The sequence below is a fragment of the Camellia sinensis genome, chromosome 8, assembly GCF_055761805.1.
Source record: "Camellia sinensis isolate YWXY chromosome 8, ASM5576180v1, whole genome shotgun sequence".
Taxonomy (NCBI): domain Eukaryota; kingdom Viridiplantae; phylum Streptophyta; class Magnoliopsida; order Ericales; family Theaceae; genus Camellia; species Camellia sinensis.
The window spans coordinates 166,953,927-166,973,038 of NC_138968.1; the positions used below are offsets into that span (position 1 = coordinate 166,953,927).

General features: G+C 38.8%; 1 protein-coding gene across 11 annotated transcripts; it reads right to left on the minus strand.

Annotated features, from left to right (window-relative positions):
* Positions 1 to 3,826: 3,826 nt before the first annotated feature.
* On the minus strand, positions 3,827 to 13,346 carry LOC145789106 (F-box protein At5g07610-like). Of its 11 annotated transcripts, none has more exons than XR_014338658.1 (4): positions 13,169 to 13,338; positions 11,760 to 12,971; positions 11,236 to 11,461; positions 3,827 to 4,245 (listed from the first exon to the last, which is right to left on the minus strand). XR_014338658.1 is itself a non-coding variant. In XM_082884060.1 (4 exons), the coding sequence occupies exons 2-4, from the start codon at positions 12,945 to 12,947 to the stop codon at positions 4,238 to 4,240; spliced, it is 1,389 nt and encodes a 462-aa protein (XP_082740186.1). In that variant the 5' UTR covers positions 12,948 to 12,971; positions 13,169 to 13,341; the 3' UTR covers positions 3,827 to 4,237. The 11 variants fall into 11 exon arrangements, 10 of the variants coding, with proteins under 10 accessions (XP_082740186.1, XP_082740188.1, XP_082740187.1 ...); XM_082884060.1 differs by having other exon boundaries at positions 11,236 to 11,428; positions 13,169 to 13,341; XM_082884062.1 differs by lacking the exon at positions 11,236 to 11,461 and having other exon boundaries at positions 11,760 to 12,965; positions 13,169 to 13,340.
* Positions 13,347 to 19,112: the final 5,766 nt, after the last annotated feature.

Below are 19,112 nucleotides of genomic sequence, written 5' to 3' on the forward strand. Positions count from 1 at the left end.
ATTGATGTTTTATTTTAAAATTTTGTTTATATTATATATAATTTCATTATTTAATTATTATTATTATTTAAAATAAATTTATTTAAATTTTTAATTAAAAAAATAACATGTATTTTTATTGATATTTTATTTATTTAATTTTTAAAAAATAAATTTATCTGAGGAAAATTTGGCCATAAACCCCCCTTTACCTTCCTTTCATTGTTAAAAGGACAAATAAAAAAATTATACTTTCTAAACCCTCTCATAATTATAAAGTCTTGCATAAAGGACAAAATTTATTATTTAAATATTTTATCAGACTATTATACCCCCAACTAAATCTTCCCACCTTCTCCACCCACTTTCTCTCCACCTTCTCTATCTCTCTCTCTCTCTCTCCCCCCCCCTTCAAACACAGCTTCTCTTCATAGCCATGTCAGAGGCCACCTCAATCGTCGAAGCACCGTCCGCCGATGTATTCCGGCCACCAACCGCCATGATTCCTGGCGCCACCCCCTCCTCCGCATCCAATGTTAGTCAACCCTTCTATTTCTCTTCTGGAAACCCTAGAATTGAAGAAACCAGAGGCTTCATGCACCTCTACCGCAATGATTTTGCATCATCGTCTCCCGAACTTCCTGTAAATCTTAGTCTCTTCTTTGTTCTTCAAATTCTGAATCGTTCAAATTTCGTTCTTAATCCTCATTGAGTTGTTATGAAAAGTTTGATGTTGTATAGAAGCACTTGATTGGGGTTTTTAGTGTTAGAAATTGTTCTACTTTGGTTGAAATGCATTAATTTTGGAAAATAATTTGTTCATATTAACCATCTGTTTGGTTGCCACATAACCACCACACCAATCACCAATGGCACGGTAAACATCTTCCCCTCAAAGGTGGATGGGCACTCCCATCACCCGAATCCAAACACTCTTTGCCGTCAAGGTTGTAGCTTTCGACGTACAAAGAGCTAAAGGCGACCACCATTCCAACTAGAGATCCCTCCCATCATCAATCTACCGCCGTTGCAGCAACACCTCTGCCTCATGTCTGCTGGACAATACAAAGAGAAAGGCCTAGCTACCTAACGGACGCACCTCAACCTTTCCCGATGTCTTCCACCAACGTTATACCCAATCAGACATTGCAGCAAAGCTCATCCCCTTGCCATCCATCCCTCCCACTGTACCAACAAGCGACCTATCTAACATACGGAACCATTCCACCTCCGTTGCACTCCGTACTGACTTAACCGCGTCAGTCACTCCGTCCATGATGGATAGCGATGGACAAGGTCTGGCCCCTTTCGTACCCTGCACTGGACCACCAAAATGCAGCCCAAAACCTTCAAGAACCAAGGCCACTCCTTCCCACCCATCCCCATAATCGGACATGGGAATGAAGACTTGATCTATTTTCTTTCCTGCCGTCACCACTATTTGAAAGGACGAACCACCACTTCTTCGCTATGAACTCAAACAGCCACAGTCCTACTACCCCCAGTGTGTCGACCTAAAAATTGTAAGTTACCTGGGTCCTGCGATTCAACCCGCATTCGCGCCACCATCCAACGCACATCATGACCATACACCACCATAGCCCGACGAAGCCCCACACCCCTTTCCACAATCGACACACCGCAACATCCAGACGCTTCCACTGAAACCTCCTCAAACTCAAAAGATCGGTCACCAAGGAACAAAATCCGCCGGCATGGGCTGCACCCCTTTACTCTGTTATTATTCACTGAGCTTCCGCTCACTATTTATATTATGTATGTAGGTGAGGGCGTGTGACAAGGCCTAAGCTGCTGCCTGGGGAGTTTTGGGTCAGTCAGCCACTGTGCCTTCTGGGGAGGTTCCCGTTTAAAGAAAGTCAAGTTTTGTGAATCATGTTAAGAATGTTTATGTTTCATTTTGTTTTTGTTTTTGTTTATCCGTACACTGGACTAAGTTCCTTATGATAGTACTTGTACGGTATTGTGTAACTTATGTGGATATGACGCCATATATGTGTATATGATATATATAAAGTTCTATATTAACTGCCTCATGTATGTCTACATAGTTCAATGGACTATGTATATTCTATATTTGCTTCTGCTAGCCCCTTATATTTTGCTATTCAATTCAGAGGCTTTCGGTAATCCAAGGATTACTAGCCGGTTATGATGCTAAACCTGTAGGGGCGGGTTTGAGTCGTAACAATTTCCCACTTTTTGTCTTTTAGATTTTTAGTTTTGCTGAGGTTTTTTTTTTTTTTTTTCTTCTTCTTCGGAACTATGATGCTCTGCCATGTATCAGGTTGTTCATTAGGTTGTTTCCCAAACTTGAATTCCCATAGTTTTCCATAAAGGGAGTTTTCCAGTCATCGAGCTTTCGGCCACAGGAGGTGTGTTGGTGTTGTCTCGGAAATGAAGAGTGCAGCATTAGGTGAAGTTGTTTTGGGAGTGCAGCACTTGGGAATTTGTTTTGGTTAGTGTGGATTGTTTTGTTGGTTTTAATTATTTTATTTTTAGAGTAAAGTGCTGTAGCATTTGGTGGAAAAGAACAGTGTTTGTTCGTAGAAAAAAAAAAAAAAAAAAAAAAGTGATTTGGGTTCAATTATGTTTATGTTTTCATGAAATTATAATATTTTATATTTTCTTTTTGTTATTTAATTATATGAATCCGTTGTTCTAAACCGATTCAATCCGTGTTTAAACAGATTAGTTCAGATTGGTTCTACGATTTAAACGGATTGGACTAGTTTCAATTTTTCAAAAACTGTATATAACGGATTGGTACTGGTTTTACCTCAATCTGGACCAACCCGGACTATGCTCACCCCTATCAAAATATACAATCAAACAAACCAAAAAAATTTCAAACTCTTTCCCCAAATTTTTTTTTGAAAATTTATCTCACAAAACTAAACCAAACACACCCATTCTATTTTATTCATATTTTACTCATCTTTTTTCTTTTCTTTTTTAAATCACTACACAAATCTATAAACCAAGTATAACTTTCATTTGGGAAGCTGGTTAAAAGTTAGCTTTTGACTTTTAACCAATTTTGAGTCACATCACTCTCACATTTTTTACCCACTAAAAGACAAAAAAGTTAAAAAAAACCAACTTTTAACTAACTTTTCAAAACATATTTGTTTGAAGATCTTTCTCTAAATATATATTTATATATACTTTTTAATACATAAAAATAATTATGATTGAGATATATAAAAAAATATGTTAAGATTGTGGTGAAATTTTCTCAAACCTATTATTTGAACACATTTGCTACTCGTTGCCTTTTTAGAATTATCAACATTATCATTTTATCAATAATTTTCTTTTTTTCTTTATTCTTTTATTTATTTATTTATTGTTGTTCAAAAAACAAAAACAAACTTAACCATTTTAAAAAGTTTAAATATAATGTGCGTTTTGTTTAATTCTCCCTCGAGTTGAACATGCTCAAGTTGCAATTATATTTTTTGTGATGACAAAAACTATATTTTATGCATCTTTTTTTAATCCACATGGTAGCTTTTCTCATAATATAATTCTTCCTGTGATCAAGCCCAGCGAGAGTTGCTTCATAGATGAGAAAGTTACTTTCATAGATGAAATCATCCTTCTCAGCCTCTATTCTCCTTGCAAAAACAGCATTCAAAGCATGGCAATGAATTTTCAAAGTTAACAGATAAAGAAGAAGATTGGGAGGAGATTTCGCTGGATACAGGTTACACAGCAGTTTTCACAAAATTCATGAAAAAAAGTGTTAAACAAACTAATAAATCTTTAACCCACCACTTTAATACTATGACACGTGAAGCCAAAACAGTGGGAGAAAAAAAAAATGGTAATATGTCTTAATGTTTATAGCATTACTCTACGAAAAAAATAGAAATGAAAGTAGGAACTGAAGGAGTGAAATTCACTGGCCTAAGAGCTATCAAAGAAGAGGACTACTGAATCGCAGGGAAGGCAATTGAATGTTCTACACCTCTAATGAGAGATACGATAATATTCTCCTTAAAAGAAAAAAGCAGGAATTAAAATAAAGGTCACAATATATATTGTTAAATAACACTAAGGACAAAATCGTACATTTGAGCACGCATATAAATATTGGAGCCTGCCAGATAATTTATACAGTCATATCCAAGTAGCACCACCATTAAACTAGTTTTGGCAAATCCAGTATGAACGGGGATCTGATCTGGACCATCAGATGGTAACTCCAACCTCTAAACCCTTGTTCCTTGGCATATCATTCATCTGTAAATAAGAAGAACAATATTTATTATTAAAAAAATAAATAGATAAGAGAGAGAAGGCATTACAAAAAGCTAAACAAGTAGAGTGCAACAACCCATATTCATGTCTTGGTCATGTTCATGTGCATCTACATAACTTTGTCTTGTTAAGTTTGCATTCATGAATCTTGTCTTGTTTTGCCTAAGTGTTGCTTGCATGCTTTGTCCCTTCCCTGCTATGCCAAGCCTAGGTCATGCCAAGCCAAAGTCATGCCAAGCCTAGGTCATGTTAAGCCTAGGTCATGCCAAGCCTAGGTCATGCCAACACCTAGGACCATCTTAGAACCACTTTGGTGACCTCCACCATCACCTAGGCATATTGGCCGAGATGTCATAATCTAGGCCGAGGTGTGCATCACCTAGGCCGAGATGTGCATCATCTAGGCCGAGATGTTATCATCTAGGCGTCCTAGATCCTTGATCCTTACACCTAGTGATCTTGTTCCGGGACTGGAATGACCTAGACCGAGGTGTGGCACAGCTAGGTCAAGTGTTATCCCTCCTAGCCGAGGTCATTGGAACCTTACTTGCCGAAGCCTATGTCCTTAGCCGAGATCATTACTTGCCGGAGTGCCCTTGCCATCTAGCTTGTTGAGTACACTTTGTCATAGTCTTGTCTTTTCACTCAGCCACCTTTTTTAGAAGAACCAACCAACCGTTGCCACGTGTCCCAGCTGAGTGTTAAGTCAGCCGGCAGACCTAGAAATGTATCATTTGCTATATCCTTGTCTTAGAAGAGAGAGAAGCTCTAGGAAGAGGAAGAGGAATTCTAGAGAAAGGTAGATTTCCAAGCTTGATCCCTAGAGATCGAACCGTTAGATTCGTGTTTTAAGGTTAGATTCGTGATCTACTTTTCTTATTCTTTATGTTGATCTAATCGCATTGCATGATCTAGCATGTTTCATGAACCATGCATTGCTTTGAAGTTCGGTTTTAGAAAGAGAAAGTGATATTCATGCGTTCTTGAGGAAAAACCATGTTTTAATCCGAAAGTTTGTATCAATATGCATGTTTTCGTGTTTGTTTTCATATGATCTTCAAGTATGGGTACCAACGTCCATGTTTTCGAACTCATAGCATGAAATCCCAGATCTTGTAATAACAAGTTATGATTTTAGCATTCATGTTCTTCATGTTCTTCATGCTCATGTTCTTCATGTTCTTTAAGAAGGAAACCCAGATTTCCAGGCTTCATTTCCCTAGGTGTGATCACCGACACCACTCTTGCCTAGATCACACACCTTGGCCTACCTTGCATGATCACTTGCACGTTAGTTTATCTTGCATGCACACCTAAGCTAACCACTGCACTCCTAGGCTGACCATGGTACACCCTTGCCGGCACCTTGTAACACCTCGGCAGACAGCTGCACACCGAAGCCTAGGTAACCACACCTCGGCCAAGAGGTGTGGGACCTCGGCCAAGACCTCCTGAGTTCACCCAGCTAGGTCGTTTTAGCCTAGATCATCTCTGTGCATCCATTCCAGGACCTGGTTGGTACCCAGCATGTTTTCCCTAGATGTTTCTAGCATGTTTTCCCTAGATCATTTGCATTCATGTGAAGCTTGTTTTTAAGAGTGCATTCAATAGACTTTGCCATGTGTTTGTAGGACTTGGACCTTTGCCTTAATCCCGACGTCCCATGAACTATGTGAGTAGTATTTTTAATAAAGCTATGTTATCATGTTTTGATAAGCTTTGCTTTACTTTGTTTTGAAAAGTATTTGATCAAGCATGAATGATTATCCCTATTTTGTATATCAAGTATTACCTAGTTTTGATGACATTCTTGGAAAGTCCTCCTATGCTAGGGGACTCTAAGCCCATGTAGCATCATGTTTGAGAGATCTCTGTCATCGACGGTCTATGAACGGATGGCCCCACCGACGGTCTATGAACGGGTGGATTTGTCTAATCGATTCTGGGTCGATTATTCCCTTGTTTTGTCTTGTTTGGCCACTGACGGTCTATGAACGGGTGGGTTTGTTTTGTCAGGAATGTTATCACCCCATATATTATGTAGATGTTATTTAGCATCCCAAGCAAGATTTGAAAGACCAAGATTTGATTGATGAACTTGATTCATCCCATGTTTTGAACAAGCTATGATATATGTATTGTTTTGACAAGGACCTTGGAAATCATTCATTTAACCCCTTTATTACTTATACCATTCACTGAGTATCCAAGCTCACCCTCCCTATGTATATATGTAGGTGTTTAGCATGAAGGCGGTGATGCCGAGATGTGTGTTTTGCAAGATGTTTTGGATGCATGTTATGTCGGCAATATTTATGTCGGCAATCTTGAAGATTATGCCTCTCAACCTTGTATTTCATATATTTTGTTTATGTCGGCTTGAGCAGCCTTTCAATCAAGATGTAATATGTATTTTATTTTGCTTATATTCAAGTTATAAAACTATGTAAGGATGTATGCCATTTCATTTAAATTATGCACAGCTCATATGGACTAATTAGATTTATATATATTGCTTCCGCACATGTTAGCCCCATATGTAATACTCTGATTGTGTGTGAATTTTGAAAGTTGGCCTTTGATAATCTCGGATTACTGGCCATCACGGCACCATTCTACTAGGGGCGGAATGGAGTCGTGACAGAATGGTATCAGAGCACGCGTTCCTTATAGTACGTTATTCACACACTTTGAGTCCTAAAGAGCATAGGATGTCCCTTAGAATGATGTTAGGATTGCATCATGTTACTTGCTACTTGCCACTTGCCAAGGTGTGCATCATCTCGGAATGATCATTTATTACTTGCATGCATGTTTACTTGCTCATTTTGTTTAAGAGTCACATTTTGCATACCTCTAGCATCATGAGAAGAGGTAGACCTCCAGTCGGCCGAGATCATTCCGAGGACAGAATAGACAGATTAGAAAGATTGGTCGAAGGATTGGTTCGTGAGTTGAGACAACCTAGGCCATAAGACACTGGTACCACTTCCACTCAGGCCGAGCAGACAGATGGCCGACATGCAGTTCCACCTCCACCTCCACCTCCTCCAGTACCACAAGTGCAGCCGCAGCCAGCTTTGTATGGAGACGACACCTTGACCTTGATCAAAGAATTCAAGAAGATGAAACCGCCGAAGTTCCATGGAGGTATAGAGCCGATGAAAGCAGAAGCATGAGTTCTTGAGATGGAGAAGTTGTTTGAGGTTTTTCCCAGCACCGACACCCAGAAGGTGTCATTGGCAGCATTCACATTGGAAGACGACGCTCGTAGGTGGTGGATGATGATCCGAGAAGGTAATCCAGACTTGACTTGAGCCAAATTTTTGGAGTTGTTTTATGACAAACACTTTCCCCTCAGTGTCCGAGATCGCAAGACCACAGAATTCTAGATGTTGTCACAGGGTAGCAAAACAGTGGCTGAATATGATCATGCTTTCACCGAGTTGGCAAGGTATGCACCTCACATGGTCAACGATGAATATAGGAAGGCTAGAAAGTTTGAAAGTGGGCTTCGTGGATCAATTCAAGACCGGGTTAATTTGCTTAACATGTCGACGTATGCTGGAGTGTTAGATAAAGCCATCCTTGCAGAAGCCAACTTGAACAGAAGTCAGAGTTTGGGGGAGAATCAGAAAAAGAGGCAGACCTATGACAATCGCCAAGCCCAGCATGATGGCGAGAAGAAGACGAATGTGGACAATTCCAATAACACGAATCAGGAAGGTGGCGCCAGGCCGACATATACAAGTTGCGGGAGGCGACATTTTGGAGTTTGTCATCGGGCATCTGGAGCATGTTTTGAATACGGTGAGATGGGTCATCGTATTAAGGATTGTCCCAAGGTAAAGGCTAGAGATGATAAGAAGAGATGAGAACCCGACGCTCGGAATTGTTTTGAGGACATGGTAAGCTAAGTTTGGAGGACCAAACTTCTTTAAGGGGGGAAGGATGTAACAACCCATATTCATGTCTTGGTCATGTTCATGTGCATCTACATAACTTTGTCTTGTTAAGTTTGCATTCATGAATCTTGTCTTGTTTTGCCTAAGTGTTGCTTGCATGCTTTGTTCCTTCCCTGCTATGCCAAGCCTAGGTCATGCCAAGCCTAGGTCATGTCAAGCCTAAGTCATGCCAAGTCTAGGTCATGTTAAGCCTAGGTCATGCCAAGCCTAGGTCATGCCAACACCTAGGACCATCTTAGAACCACTTTAGTGACCTCCACCATCACCTAGGCATATTGGCCAAGATGTCATAATCTAGGCCGAGATGTGCATCATCTAGGCCGAGATGTTATCATCTAGGCGTCCTAGATCCTTGATCCTTGCACCTAGTGATCTTGTTCCGAGACTGGAATGACCTAGACCGAGGTGTGGCACATCTAGGCCGAGGTGTGGCACAGCTAGGTCAAGTGTTATCCCTCCTAGCCGAGGTCATTGGAACCTTACTTGCCGAAGCCTATGTCCTTAGCCGAGATCATTACTTGCCAGAGTGCCCTTGCCATCTAGCTGGTTGAGTACACTTTGTCATAGTCTTGTCTTTTCACTCAGCCACCTTTTTGAGAAGAACCAACCAACCGTTGCCACGTGTCCCAGCTGAGTGTTAAGTCAGCCGGCAAACCTAGAAATGTATCATTTGCTATATCCTTGTTTTAGAAGAGAGAGAAGCTCTAGGAAGAGGAAGAGGAATTCTAGAGAGAGGTAGATTTCCAAGCTTGATCCCTAGAGATCGAACCGTTAGATCCGTGTTTTAAGGTTAGATTCGTGATCTACTCTTCTTATTCTTTATGTTGATCTAATCGCATTGCATGATCTAGCATGTTTCATGAACCATGCATTGCTTTGAAGTTCGGTTTTAGAAAAAGAAAGTGATATTCATGTGTTCTTGAGGAAAAACCATGTTTTAATCCGAAAGTTTGTATCAATATGCATGTTTTCGTGTTTGTTTTCATATGATCTTCAAGTATGGGTACCAAGGTCCATGTTTTCGAACACATAGCATGAAATCCCAGATCTTGTAATAACAAGTTATGATTTTAGCATTCATGTTCTTCATGTTCTTCATGCTCATGTTCTTCAAGGAGGAAACCTAGAATTCCAGGCTTCATTTCCCTAGGTGTGATCACCGAGACCACTCTTGCCTAGATCACACACCTTGGCCTACCTTGTATGATCACTTGCACGTTAGTTTATCTTGCATGCACACCTAGGCTAACCACTGCACACCTAGGCTGACCATGGTACACCCTTGCCGGCACCTTGTAACACCTCGGCAGACAGCTGCACACCGAAGCCTAGGTAACCACACCTCAGCCAAGAGGTGTGAGACCTCGGCCAAGACCTCCTGAGTTTACCCAGCTAGGTCGTTTTAGCCTAGATCATCTCTGTGCATCCATTCCAGGACCTAGTTGATACCTAGCATGTTTTCCCTAGATGTTTCCAGCATGTTTTCCCTAGATGTTTTCCAGCATGTTTTCCCTAGATCATTTGCATTCATGTGAAGCTTGTTTTTAAGAGTGCATTCAATAGACTTTGCCATGTGTTTGTAGGACTTGGACCTTTGCCTTGATCCCGACGTCCCAAGAACTATGTGAGTGGTATTTTTAATAAAGCTATGTTATCATGTTTTGATAAGCTTTGCTTTGCTTTGTTTTGAAAAGTATTTGATCAAGCATGAATGATTATCCTTATTTTGTATATCAAGTATTACCTTGTTTTGATGACATTCTTGGAAAGTCCTCCCATGCTAGGGGACTCTAAGCCCATCTAGCATCATGTTTGAGAGATCTCTGCCATCGACGGCCTATGAACGGATGGCCCCACCGCCGGTCTATGAACGGGTGGATTTGTCTAATCGATTCTGGGTCGATTATTCCCTTGTTTTGTCTTGTTTGGCCACTGACGGTCTATGAACGGGTGGGTTTGTTTTGTCAGGAATGTCATCACCCCATGTATTATGTAGATGTTATTTAACATCCCAAGAAAGATTTGAAAGACCAAGATTTGATTGATGAACTTGATTCATCCCATGTTTTGAACAAGCTATGATATATGTATTGTTTTGACAAGGACCTTGGAAATCATTCATTTAACCCCTCTATTACTTATATCATTCACTGAGTATCCAAGCTCACCCTCCCTATGTATATATGTAAGTGTTTAGCATGAAAGCGGTGATGCCGAGATGTGTGTTTTGCAAGATGTTTTGGATGCATGTTATGTCGGCAATATTTATGTCGGCAATCTTGAAGATTATGTCTCTCGACCTTGTATTTCATGTATTTTGTTTATGTCGGCTTGAGCAGCCTTTCAATCAAGATGTAATATGTATTTTATTTTGCTTATATTCAAGTTATAAAGCTATATAAGGATGTATGCCATTTCATTTGACTTATGCACAACTCATATGGACTAATTAGATTTATATATATTGCTTCCGCACATGTTAGCCCCATATGTAATACTCTGATTGTGTGTGAATTTTGAAAGTTAGCCTTTGGTAATCTCGGATTACTGGCCATCACGGCACCATTCTACTAGGGACGGAATGGGGTCGTGACATAGAGACTTCCAGTGGTAGAAAACAAAAAGCATAATGCAAAATTCATACAAGTAGATAGCATTTGGAAAATTCAAAAATGTCTTTCCTCTCGCTCTTTGTTTTTGTTTTGTTTTTGGGATCATGAAGTAGGGCCAAATGTTAGATCTACACAATAAATAAAATCATCATCATTGAACAGAGAACAAGTAACCATTGAAATTCTATCTTTTATTTTTCAAATTTTGGGACACCATACCTGTGAGGGAAGTGACAGATAGAACTGAAATAAACATCCAAGTCTAGAAACAAAGTTCTACAAACAGTTAAATCAAACCTAGTAGATCGAAACTATTCACCAATTTGTAGTCCGATGTTTCTTCAAATAAGTCATAAATACACAATAACTTCTGATAATTAGCAATCTATTTTTACCTGCAAAAACAATAAATTCGTCTACTTCTCTCATTGCAGCATTGAAGATGCAACAGATAAATGCTAGAATCATTTTATCATTTGAGGTAGAACAGCGAAGATGAAAGAAATTGACAAGCAAAATCTTAAAGAAAGGCCCATAATGATACTGAAGTAGGTAAATAATCTCGCCCAAACCCCTTTTCTCTCCTCCCTGGCATTCAAAACCAGCTACACCACTTCAGGTCTACAAATACAAAAGAAAGAAGCATTCAAGAAAACTAACCTCCCAAATTCAAGTCATATCAGAACCTTCCAGCCTTTAAAAGTGTTATTAGAAAATACTAATATCCTAATGAATGCACGTTAAACAAAGGGGACATCAAAACAAGAAATACTAAAAAGGTCCTCACAGAGTAAGCAACTCAATGAATTATTAGCAAATATTAAAGATACGCATGGTTGAATATGTACACAAATGTATATATATATACATATATATGAAGTAAAACTGGTTACAAAATGGATAGGTCCAAAATTTTTACCTGCGTAAAATCATTCAAAACAACCAGGCAGCGTGAGTACGGAAAGAAGAAACATCCATCATCAATCAAATTCCTGTTTTCTTGCAGTATGTAAAATACATTGAACTGATTGGTTTTCAGATTATAGCTAAATATCAATCTGGGAATAGCAATGAAGATAACTTCTGTAGTTGGATGTAAAGCACAAGGCATGAGCAGCGGAGAAAGGCGATAGCGGTCTAAAATTCTGCCGTGATGAAACCGAACCAAGTCATCAATGCAGATGCTATGCTTCAAAATCCACTTATGGTCATGGTCAAGTGACCAAACAAGGACTGCATTTTCAACATGATTAGAGTAATAGAAGCAATCTTTGGACATCCCAATGAATCCAACACCAAGAGCCTTGCCCTTGTTCGGGAGCTTCACAGCTGGGGGATTCAAATTATCGGCATTGAGATCAAAACACAAGAGGTATCTACTGTAAGATAACATGTACAACACCCCATCCAAATAAACAGACTTACAAAGCCACTTGAAACCATAAAGCTCAGGTTCAGGCTGGAGTGGAACCGGATGGTTGACCCACTTGCCAGTAACGGAGGAGAAAACATCCAGCTCCGGCGGATGAGTTACAGAGGCAGTGCTGGCAGAGCTAGCTAACCGAACTATTTTATAATTATTATTATTAGTATTATTCGGTGGGGACTCAACAGGATTAAAAGCAAGTACAGCATATATGGGATCTAGATGATTAGGGTTCACGGGAATAGCCACACATTGTTTTGTGGCAGGGTTACACACATAATACTGTGAAGGAACAGAGGGAGGAACAGAGGTGCGGTGAAGAATTAAGAGCAAACCGTTGCAGCAGTCGAGAACGTCCCTGGCAGTAGGTTGAAAGGGTAATAGCTTCGAATACGACTCCACAAATCGTCCTCTGTCCAGCAGGGTTCTCGGACAATCTGATGGAACATATTCCATAAGGAAATCGGAGAATGGAAGAAGGGGAATCAACCTGAAGAGAAATCCGGAGAGAGGTGCGGATGAAGAGATTCTGGGAACGCAAACATCAGAAATCAATAAGTACCAAGCTTTCGACACGGACTTGAATTGAATAAGAGGCTTTTCTGGCAATCTACATAGTATCTCCACCGTCAACTCATCGGGTAACTTAGACGACCAATCACAGCAACAGTTGAACGCCATAGATTCAAACCCAACCACCTATTCCTTTGGGAAAGAAAATTGAAAATTGAAAATTGAAAGCCAGATCAGAGAACTAAAAACAATTCCACAAACTCTATAAACAAAGCGAAGAACAAACGTGATAAAGTTATTGTGTTGAAGAGAAACATGAAGTGAACACTGTGTTCTTCATAGATCTATAGACGGCAAGAGAGAGAGAGAGAGAGACATTGAAGACGAACCAGTGGCAGATTGCGTAACTCAGCAACAGTCTTGTTCGATTCGACTCTGTTCGCCTGAGAATCAAGGGTTGTAGAATCGATACAGATATTCAATTTTCTGGGTTTGATATTAGTCCTATATATGTATGCTCCAATAACTCGATTTACATCTCATTGATTTAATTGACCTTTGGTGGTGTTACTATATTAGCCCTAAATATCTATGCTCCAATAACTCTATTTAGATCTCATGGTTTCAGTTTTTTAAAAATTAAGTTTTTTATTTTTTATATTTTTTTATTTTTAATAAATATTTTTAAAATTTTAAGTAATTTTTTGTTTTTATTTTTTTAAATGCATCTTATTTAGATGTGTCTAAATAATAAAATCGTTGTGAAAAATATTTTAAAAAATTAATAAATATAAAAAAATATGAAAATTATATTTAATTCTCATTTTTGTATTTTTGGTATTTAATAAATTTTTTAAAGATTTCTTTCGCAAATATTATATTTTTTTAATGTATTTATGTTAGGTGTGTCTAAAAATTTTTTAAAAAATTTATAATATTAAAAAAATTATTGAAAATAAAAAAATATGAAAAATAAAAAAAAATAGAATTTTTTGAAAAGTGTTTTCTAAAAACTAAAACCAAACAAGTTGATTACAATGGGTGTGTTTGTTTCAGCTTTTCAGATCCAACTTATGGCTTTTAGTTTTGAAAAAGTTATTTTGGACTGTTTGATTAAACTTATTTCAAACAGTTTCTGATTCTAACAGTTTATTTTAACTCAAAAAAGCTGATTCTGAGAAGCTGCTCACCCCTTGTTTTTGATTATCAGCTTTTGCTGTGGACATGTTAATTTATAGTTATACTCTTAATTTTTTTTTTTTTTTTTTTTTTTTAAAGATAGAAAAAGACTCAAATGGACTATAGATTATTATTATTATTTTTTATGTGAAATGTAGACAAACAAAAAATAAAAATTAATTGAAAAAGCTATTTCACAGCTTATTTAACAAACACTACTCAGCAACTTAAATCTATAATCCAACAGCTACACCAAACAGATTAACAACTTCTAATTAAAGTCATAATCTATAATCTGTTAAGGTATAATCTATAAACTGTCTTAACAGCTACACCAAAAGGGGCCAATGAGAGTGCTTGGTGTAGATTATAGGGGGTGATATAGCTTATTTTAATTTGGGAATCTGTGGTAAACTGTTTGGTGCAGCTTCTGCTTTTAGACAGAAATAACTTAAATAAGTTGAGAAAAACTGATTATTTGAAAACTAGGAATGGGGTGCTTTTGATTTCTGCTTTTTGATTATCAGATTTTAACTTACAATAAGTTGCATTAAACAACACCAATACAACGCAGTTGTTACTGCGTACGGTGCAATGTGCTGGGCTGGGCTGGTTTGAGCATATTGTAGGGCTTGGGCCGAACGGGATAGAGTTCTATACCTAGAGGCCGTGTAAATTATAGGAATTTTTTATTTTATTTTTTTTGGAAGATTCATTCTTCTATTGCATTACATGTGGGTTTTTTTTTTTTTTTTTTTCTCTTTGGCCAAGTTTGATTCATGGAGTTAGGTAGGAATTTAGAACGAAAAAGAAAAAAAAAATGTTATATTTTATTCATATTTTACTCATCTTTTTTCTTTTCTTTTTTAAATCTCTACACAAATCTATAAATCAAGCATAACTTTTTATTTGTTTGAAGATCTTTCTCTAAGTATATATTTATAATTTTTTTTAATATATAAAAATAATTATGATTGAAATACATAGAAAAATATGTTAAGATTGTGGTGAAGTTTTCTCAAACCTATTATTTGAACACATTTGCCACTCGTTGCCTTTTTAGAATTATCAACATTATCATTTTATCAATAATTTTCTTTTTTTCTTTATTGTTTTATTTATTTATTTATTGTTGTTCAAAAAACAAAAACAAACTTAACAATTTTAAAAAGTTTGAATATACTGTGCATTTTGTTTAATTCTCTCTCGAGTTGATCATGCTCAAGTTGCATTTATATTTTTTGTGATGAAAAAAAACTATATTTTATGCATCTTTTTTTAATCCACATGGTAGTGTAGACGCGCCCGTGTGAGGGCCCTTGCTACAATTCGGACTCGATTTGTGTCACGGTTCTTAATCTGAACCAAAGAGTCTAAATCCGGAAAATCGTTTTGAGAAACAGATTTTTGAAAAGAAGTGCCAAATATGGACTGCTTTGCCAGATACAGAGTCGCCACCTAAATATTTTTTAAGGGGGAATTTAGGAAACCCTGACTCGGTGCCAAAGGCCACGCGTCCGTCATCACCAAAGTTGCCTCGGCTCGGGAGCTAGGGTACGATTGGGGAAGGTCAGCTATGAGCACCCCCTCTCGCCCGATCCGAAGATCGGCCTCTACTAACCATGATATCCGGTTTTGAAAACTTTATGTGTTCTTATTCCGGTTATTAGCCTAGAATTACTATGTTATGCGCACAGCAAACAAGTATAGACCAAATCACCTAAATTGGAACAAAACACAGCATGTTTGTTTTGAAAATGGTTCGCTACTCGCAAGTAGGCTAAAATGCAGGTTTTGCCACCCTCGAGAGGGCTTTTAGAAAAGATGGTTTTGCCACTATCTAGTGGGCTTAAAACTCACAGTTTTAATGCATTTTTCCAATTTAGGTAATTCAACCTTCATCCACAGGCATTCGAGCAGTTATATCACATAAGCAGCTAGCCTCATGGTAATCATGCTGTTATGGCAACACTCACACACATGCGGTATGCTAAAGCATAAATGCTTACCGAGTACTCCGAGCCAAAACAAAAACTAGTTAGTAATCATATGCATGATCCTAGTTCATGTTAAGATGGCTAATGCAACACATGCAAAATGCAACTAAGATAGGCTCGGCTAATCTACAATGACATGTGAAATGCTACAACTAACACGTATTCAATTTGGAATTGAAGTACAATGCAGTTAGTATGATGCGCCGAGCCCGATACATGCAAGACAAATGTATGGATGCACGCATGCATAGCATAAGGTATGCTAAATTAAATATGCCCTAATACTAACCATCGAAAGTAGGTAAGTAAAAGGGAGAAAGAAGTGGGGATTGGAAGACATGCACACACGCACCCACACTTATTACAAATTCGCCCTCGCTCGGAGGGACCAAAAGAATAATACAATTAATTAACTACGAGCTAACTAATTATTATAGTCCGTTAACTAGTTAAGCAAATTAACTAATCTAGGAAAACAGTAAACAGCCTTGGGAAGAGGGCCCTATGCAATGTATGCGCGGTTCCGCTCGGAAAGTCACTGCCATGCACAAGTTTGCCTCTGCTTTGACTGTTCTGCTTCTCTAAAAATTGCACAACTCCCAAGGTTGTTTCTCTGAGTGTTGTGGGACACCACCGGCTGAGTGAGATCATCACCGGCCATTTAGAATGGTCATCGGCTAAACATTATTCTCTCGGCCAAACCTGTTTTGCCGGTCGGCACCCAACACTACCAGCCGGCCAATTCTTCCTGCTGAAACCTGCGGCTGACAGCAGCAGAGGGCGAAACAAGGCATGGCAATGTATTTCAAGCAAGTGTGTGCACCAACACATCCTTTATCATGTTTGTGACTCAAAGGGATATGTTCCTTGATTCTCGGACCACCAATCGCGCATTTCAATGCGTGGTGGCCCAAAGAGTCAAAGTGTGCAATTTCAATATGGAATAAAATGCACAAAACAAACAATGGGCCCCAACCTCCATCATAATCAATTCAAGAGGCAAGAGATGCATGCTTAATGTTATGCAACCTAGGCATGGAGGCTAAGTATGCAACATGAACATGAGGACAAGTATGCAAGTTAGCAAACATGCAAAGTGTAATCTTAACCATGCACACATGCAAGGCATGTAACATGTTAGGAAACTTAGCAAGAAATGCATGCCAAATGCAACACCATTTAAACATGCAACAAAATGTCATGAGCCAAGTACCTAAGCATACAAACATGCATGCAAACATGGTTGAATACCTAAGCATATAGAAGCAACTTTCAAGCACACTTAAAAGGGGCAAACATTGGCACATAGCATACATGATAAGCTTTGAAAAACATGTAGAAGATGATGCCAAATCAACCTACCAATGCAAGCAAAGCATGCATCCAAGCCCAAGGACTTAAACTATGATCATATGACACATGAAGCAAATGATCAAAGTGAATCAAAGCAGTCCCAAATCATGCCAAATTAAGGTCAAAGACACACCTAGATGGCATCTAAATGGCCTATACATGGAAGCATACACAAAGGTCGAAACATGGGGCATGAAACACCAACCTTTTAAAGCATTAAAGAGGCATCAAATGCAAGCATACAAGCATAGAGAAAGGACTGAAATATCATAGTTAATGGTGCCAAACCACTAAAATGATGCAAATAGAGCATGGTAGAGGAGCCAACACTCAAAGCATACAAGCTAGATTGCATGGTAGCTATACAAAGCATGGAAAACACGAATCCAAAGACCCAAGACAGACCTTAAGCATGTTAAAACATGCCCAAAAACTTCACAAAGCTAAACCAAAATATGCAAGCATGGTGGTCCAAAGGCAAGATGCATTTCTAGGCAAAATAGAGGAATACAAAGCAAGTGTATGATGCATGCCAAGGGTCAACAAACCAACATGGGACAGGGGTAAAACATGTTAAATAAACACCAAATACCCACTGAAATAGAGCCAACACATGTTAGAATGAAGTGCTCCTTTGGAAGGCCATGCAAGGGGTTGTTATACACATGCAAGAGGGACACTCAATATGACCAAAAAAAATCTGGAAATGGCTTATGGGGGTCCTAAAACCCACTAAAAAATGCCTGAACCGAGCTCAAGAAGTGTGCAAATATAGGCCCCTTTGTAAGGCCAAAAAGGGCATCAAACAAGACAGCAAGGAGAGGGGATGACCCTCTCCTTCTTAGGACCTCAAACCACCATCCTCACCACTGAAATCCCTCAAGATTTCAGTGGTGAGGAGGCCCAAACAAAGTGGTCCCGAAACTCACCAAAATCACACAAAAATGGGGGCAAACAAGGCCTAAGGGGGGGGTAAACGACCCCAAACACAAAAGTGGTCTTAATGAAGTATCTTAAACACAAAAAACTAGAACTTTTTTATGTTATACACAAAGCCCAAATCCGAAAGCAAGACAGGCTAAAAGGGTGTGCAAAAACGGGGAATAAAGAGGGTAAAGTGTGCTCACCCTTGTAGCTCAGCAAAACAGCCCATTTTCTGGACCAAAACCAGCTCCTTTAGCCTCTAAAAATGGCCTCCAAGATCCTTAGAGTGGTGGTGGAGGTGTTAGGATAGGAGGTGGTGTGTAATGGAGCAAGAACAATGGAGTTTGGAGCTTGGAATGTAGAGATATGGAGGGAAGTGTATGGTTTTTGTCTTAGACAAATTCCTTCCACCTCTTGAATGGAAGGATAGGCTCTATATTTATAGAGCAAGACAAGGTGCCAAGCTTCTTAGAGAAGCTAACAAAAAAGGGGTTAAGGGGGTCAAGCTTCTCTTAGAAGCTTGGAGCAAAAGGGCCAAGAAGGCCAAGCTTCTTGGAGAAGCTAGACAAAAGGGCCAAGCTTCTTGGAGAAGCTAGAACAATGGTGCAAAAGGTTCAAGATTCTCTTGGAAACTTAGAAGGGTTCAAGCTTCTTGGAGAAGCTTGGAGCAAAGGGTTCAAGTTTCTTGGAGAAGCTAGAACCAAGGTTCAAAAGGTTCAAGCTTCCTCAAGAAGCTAAAACCAAGGGTTCAAAAGGGTCAAGCTTCCTCAAGAAGCTAAAAAAAGGGGCAAGCTTCTTGGAGAAGCTAAAAAGGGTCAAGCTTCTTGGAAAAGCTAAAAAAGAGTCAAAAGGTTCAAGTTTCTTGGAGAAGCTAAAAAAG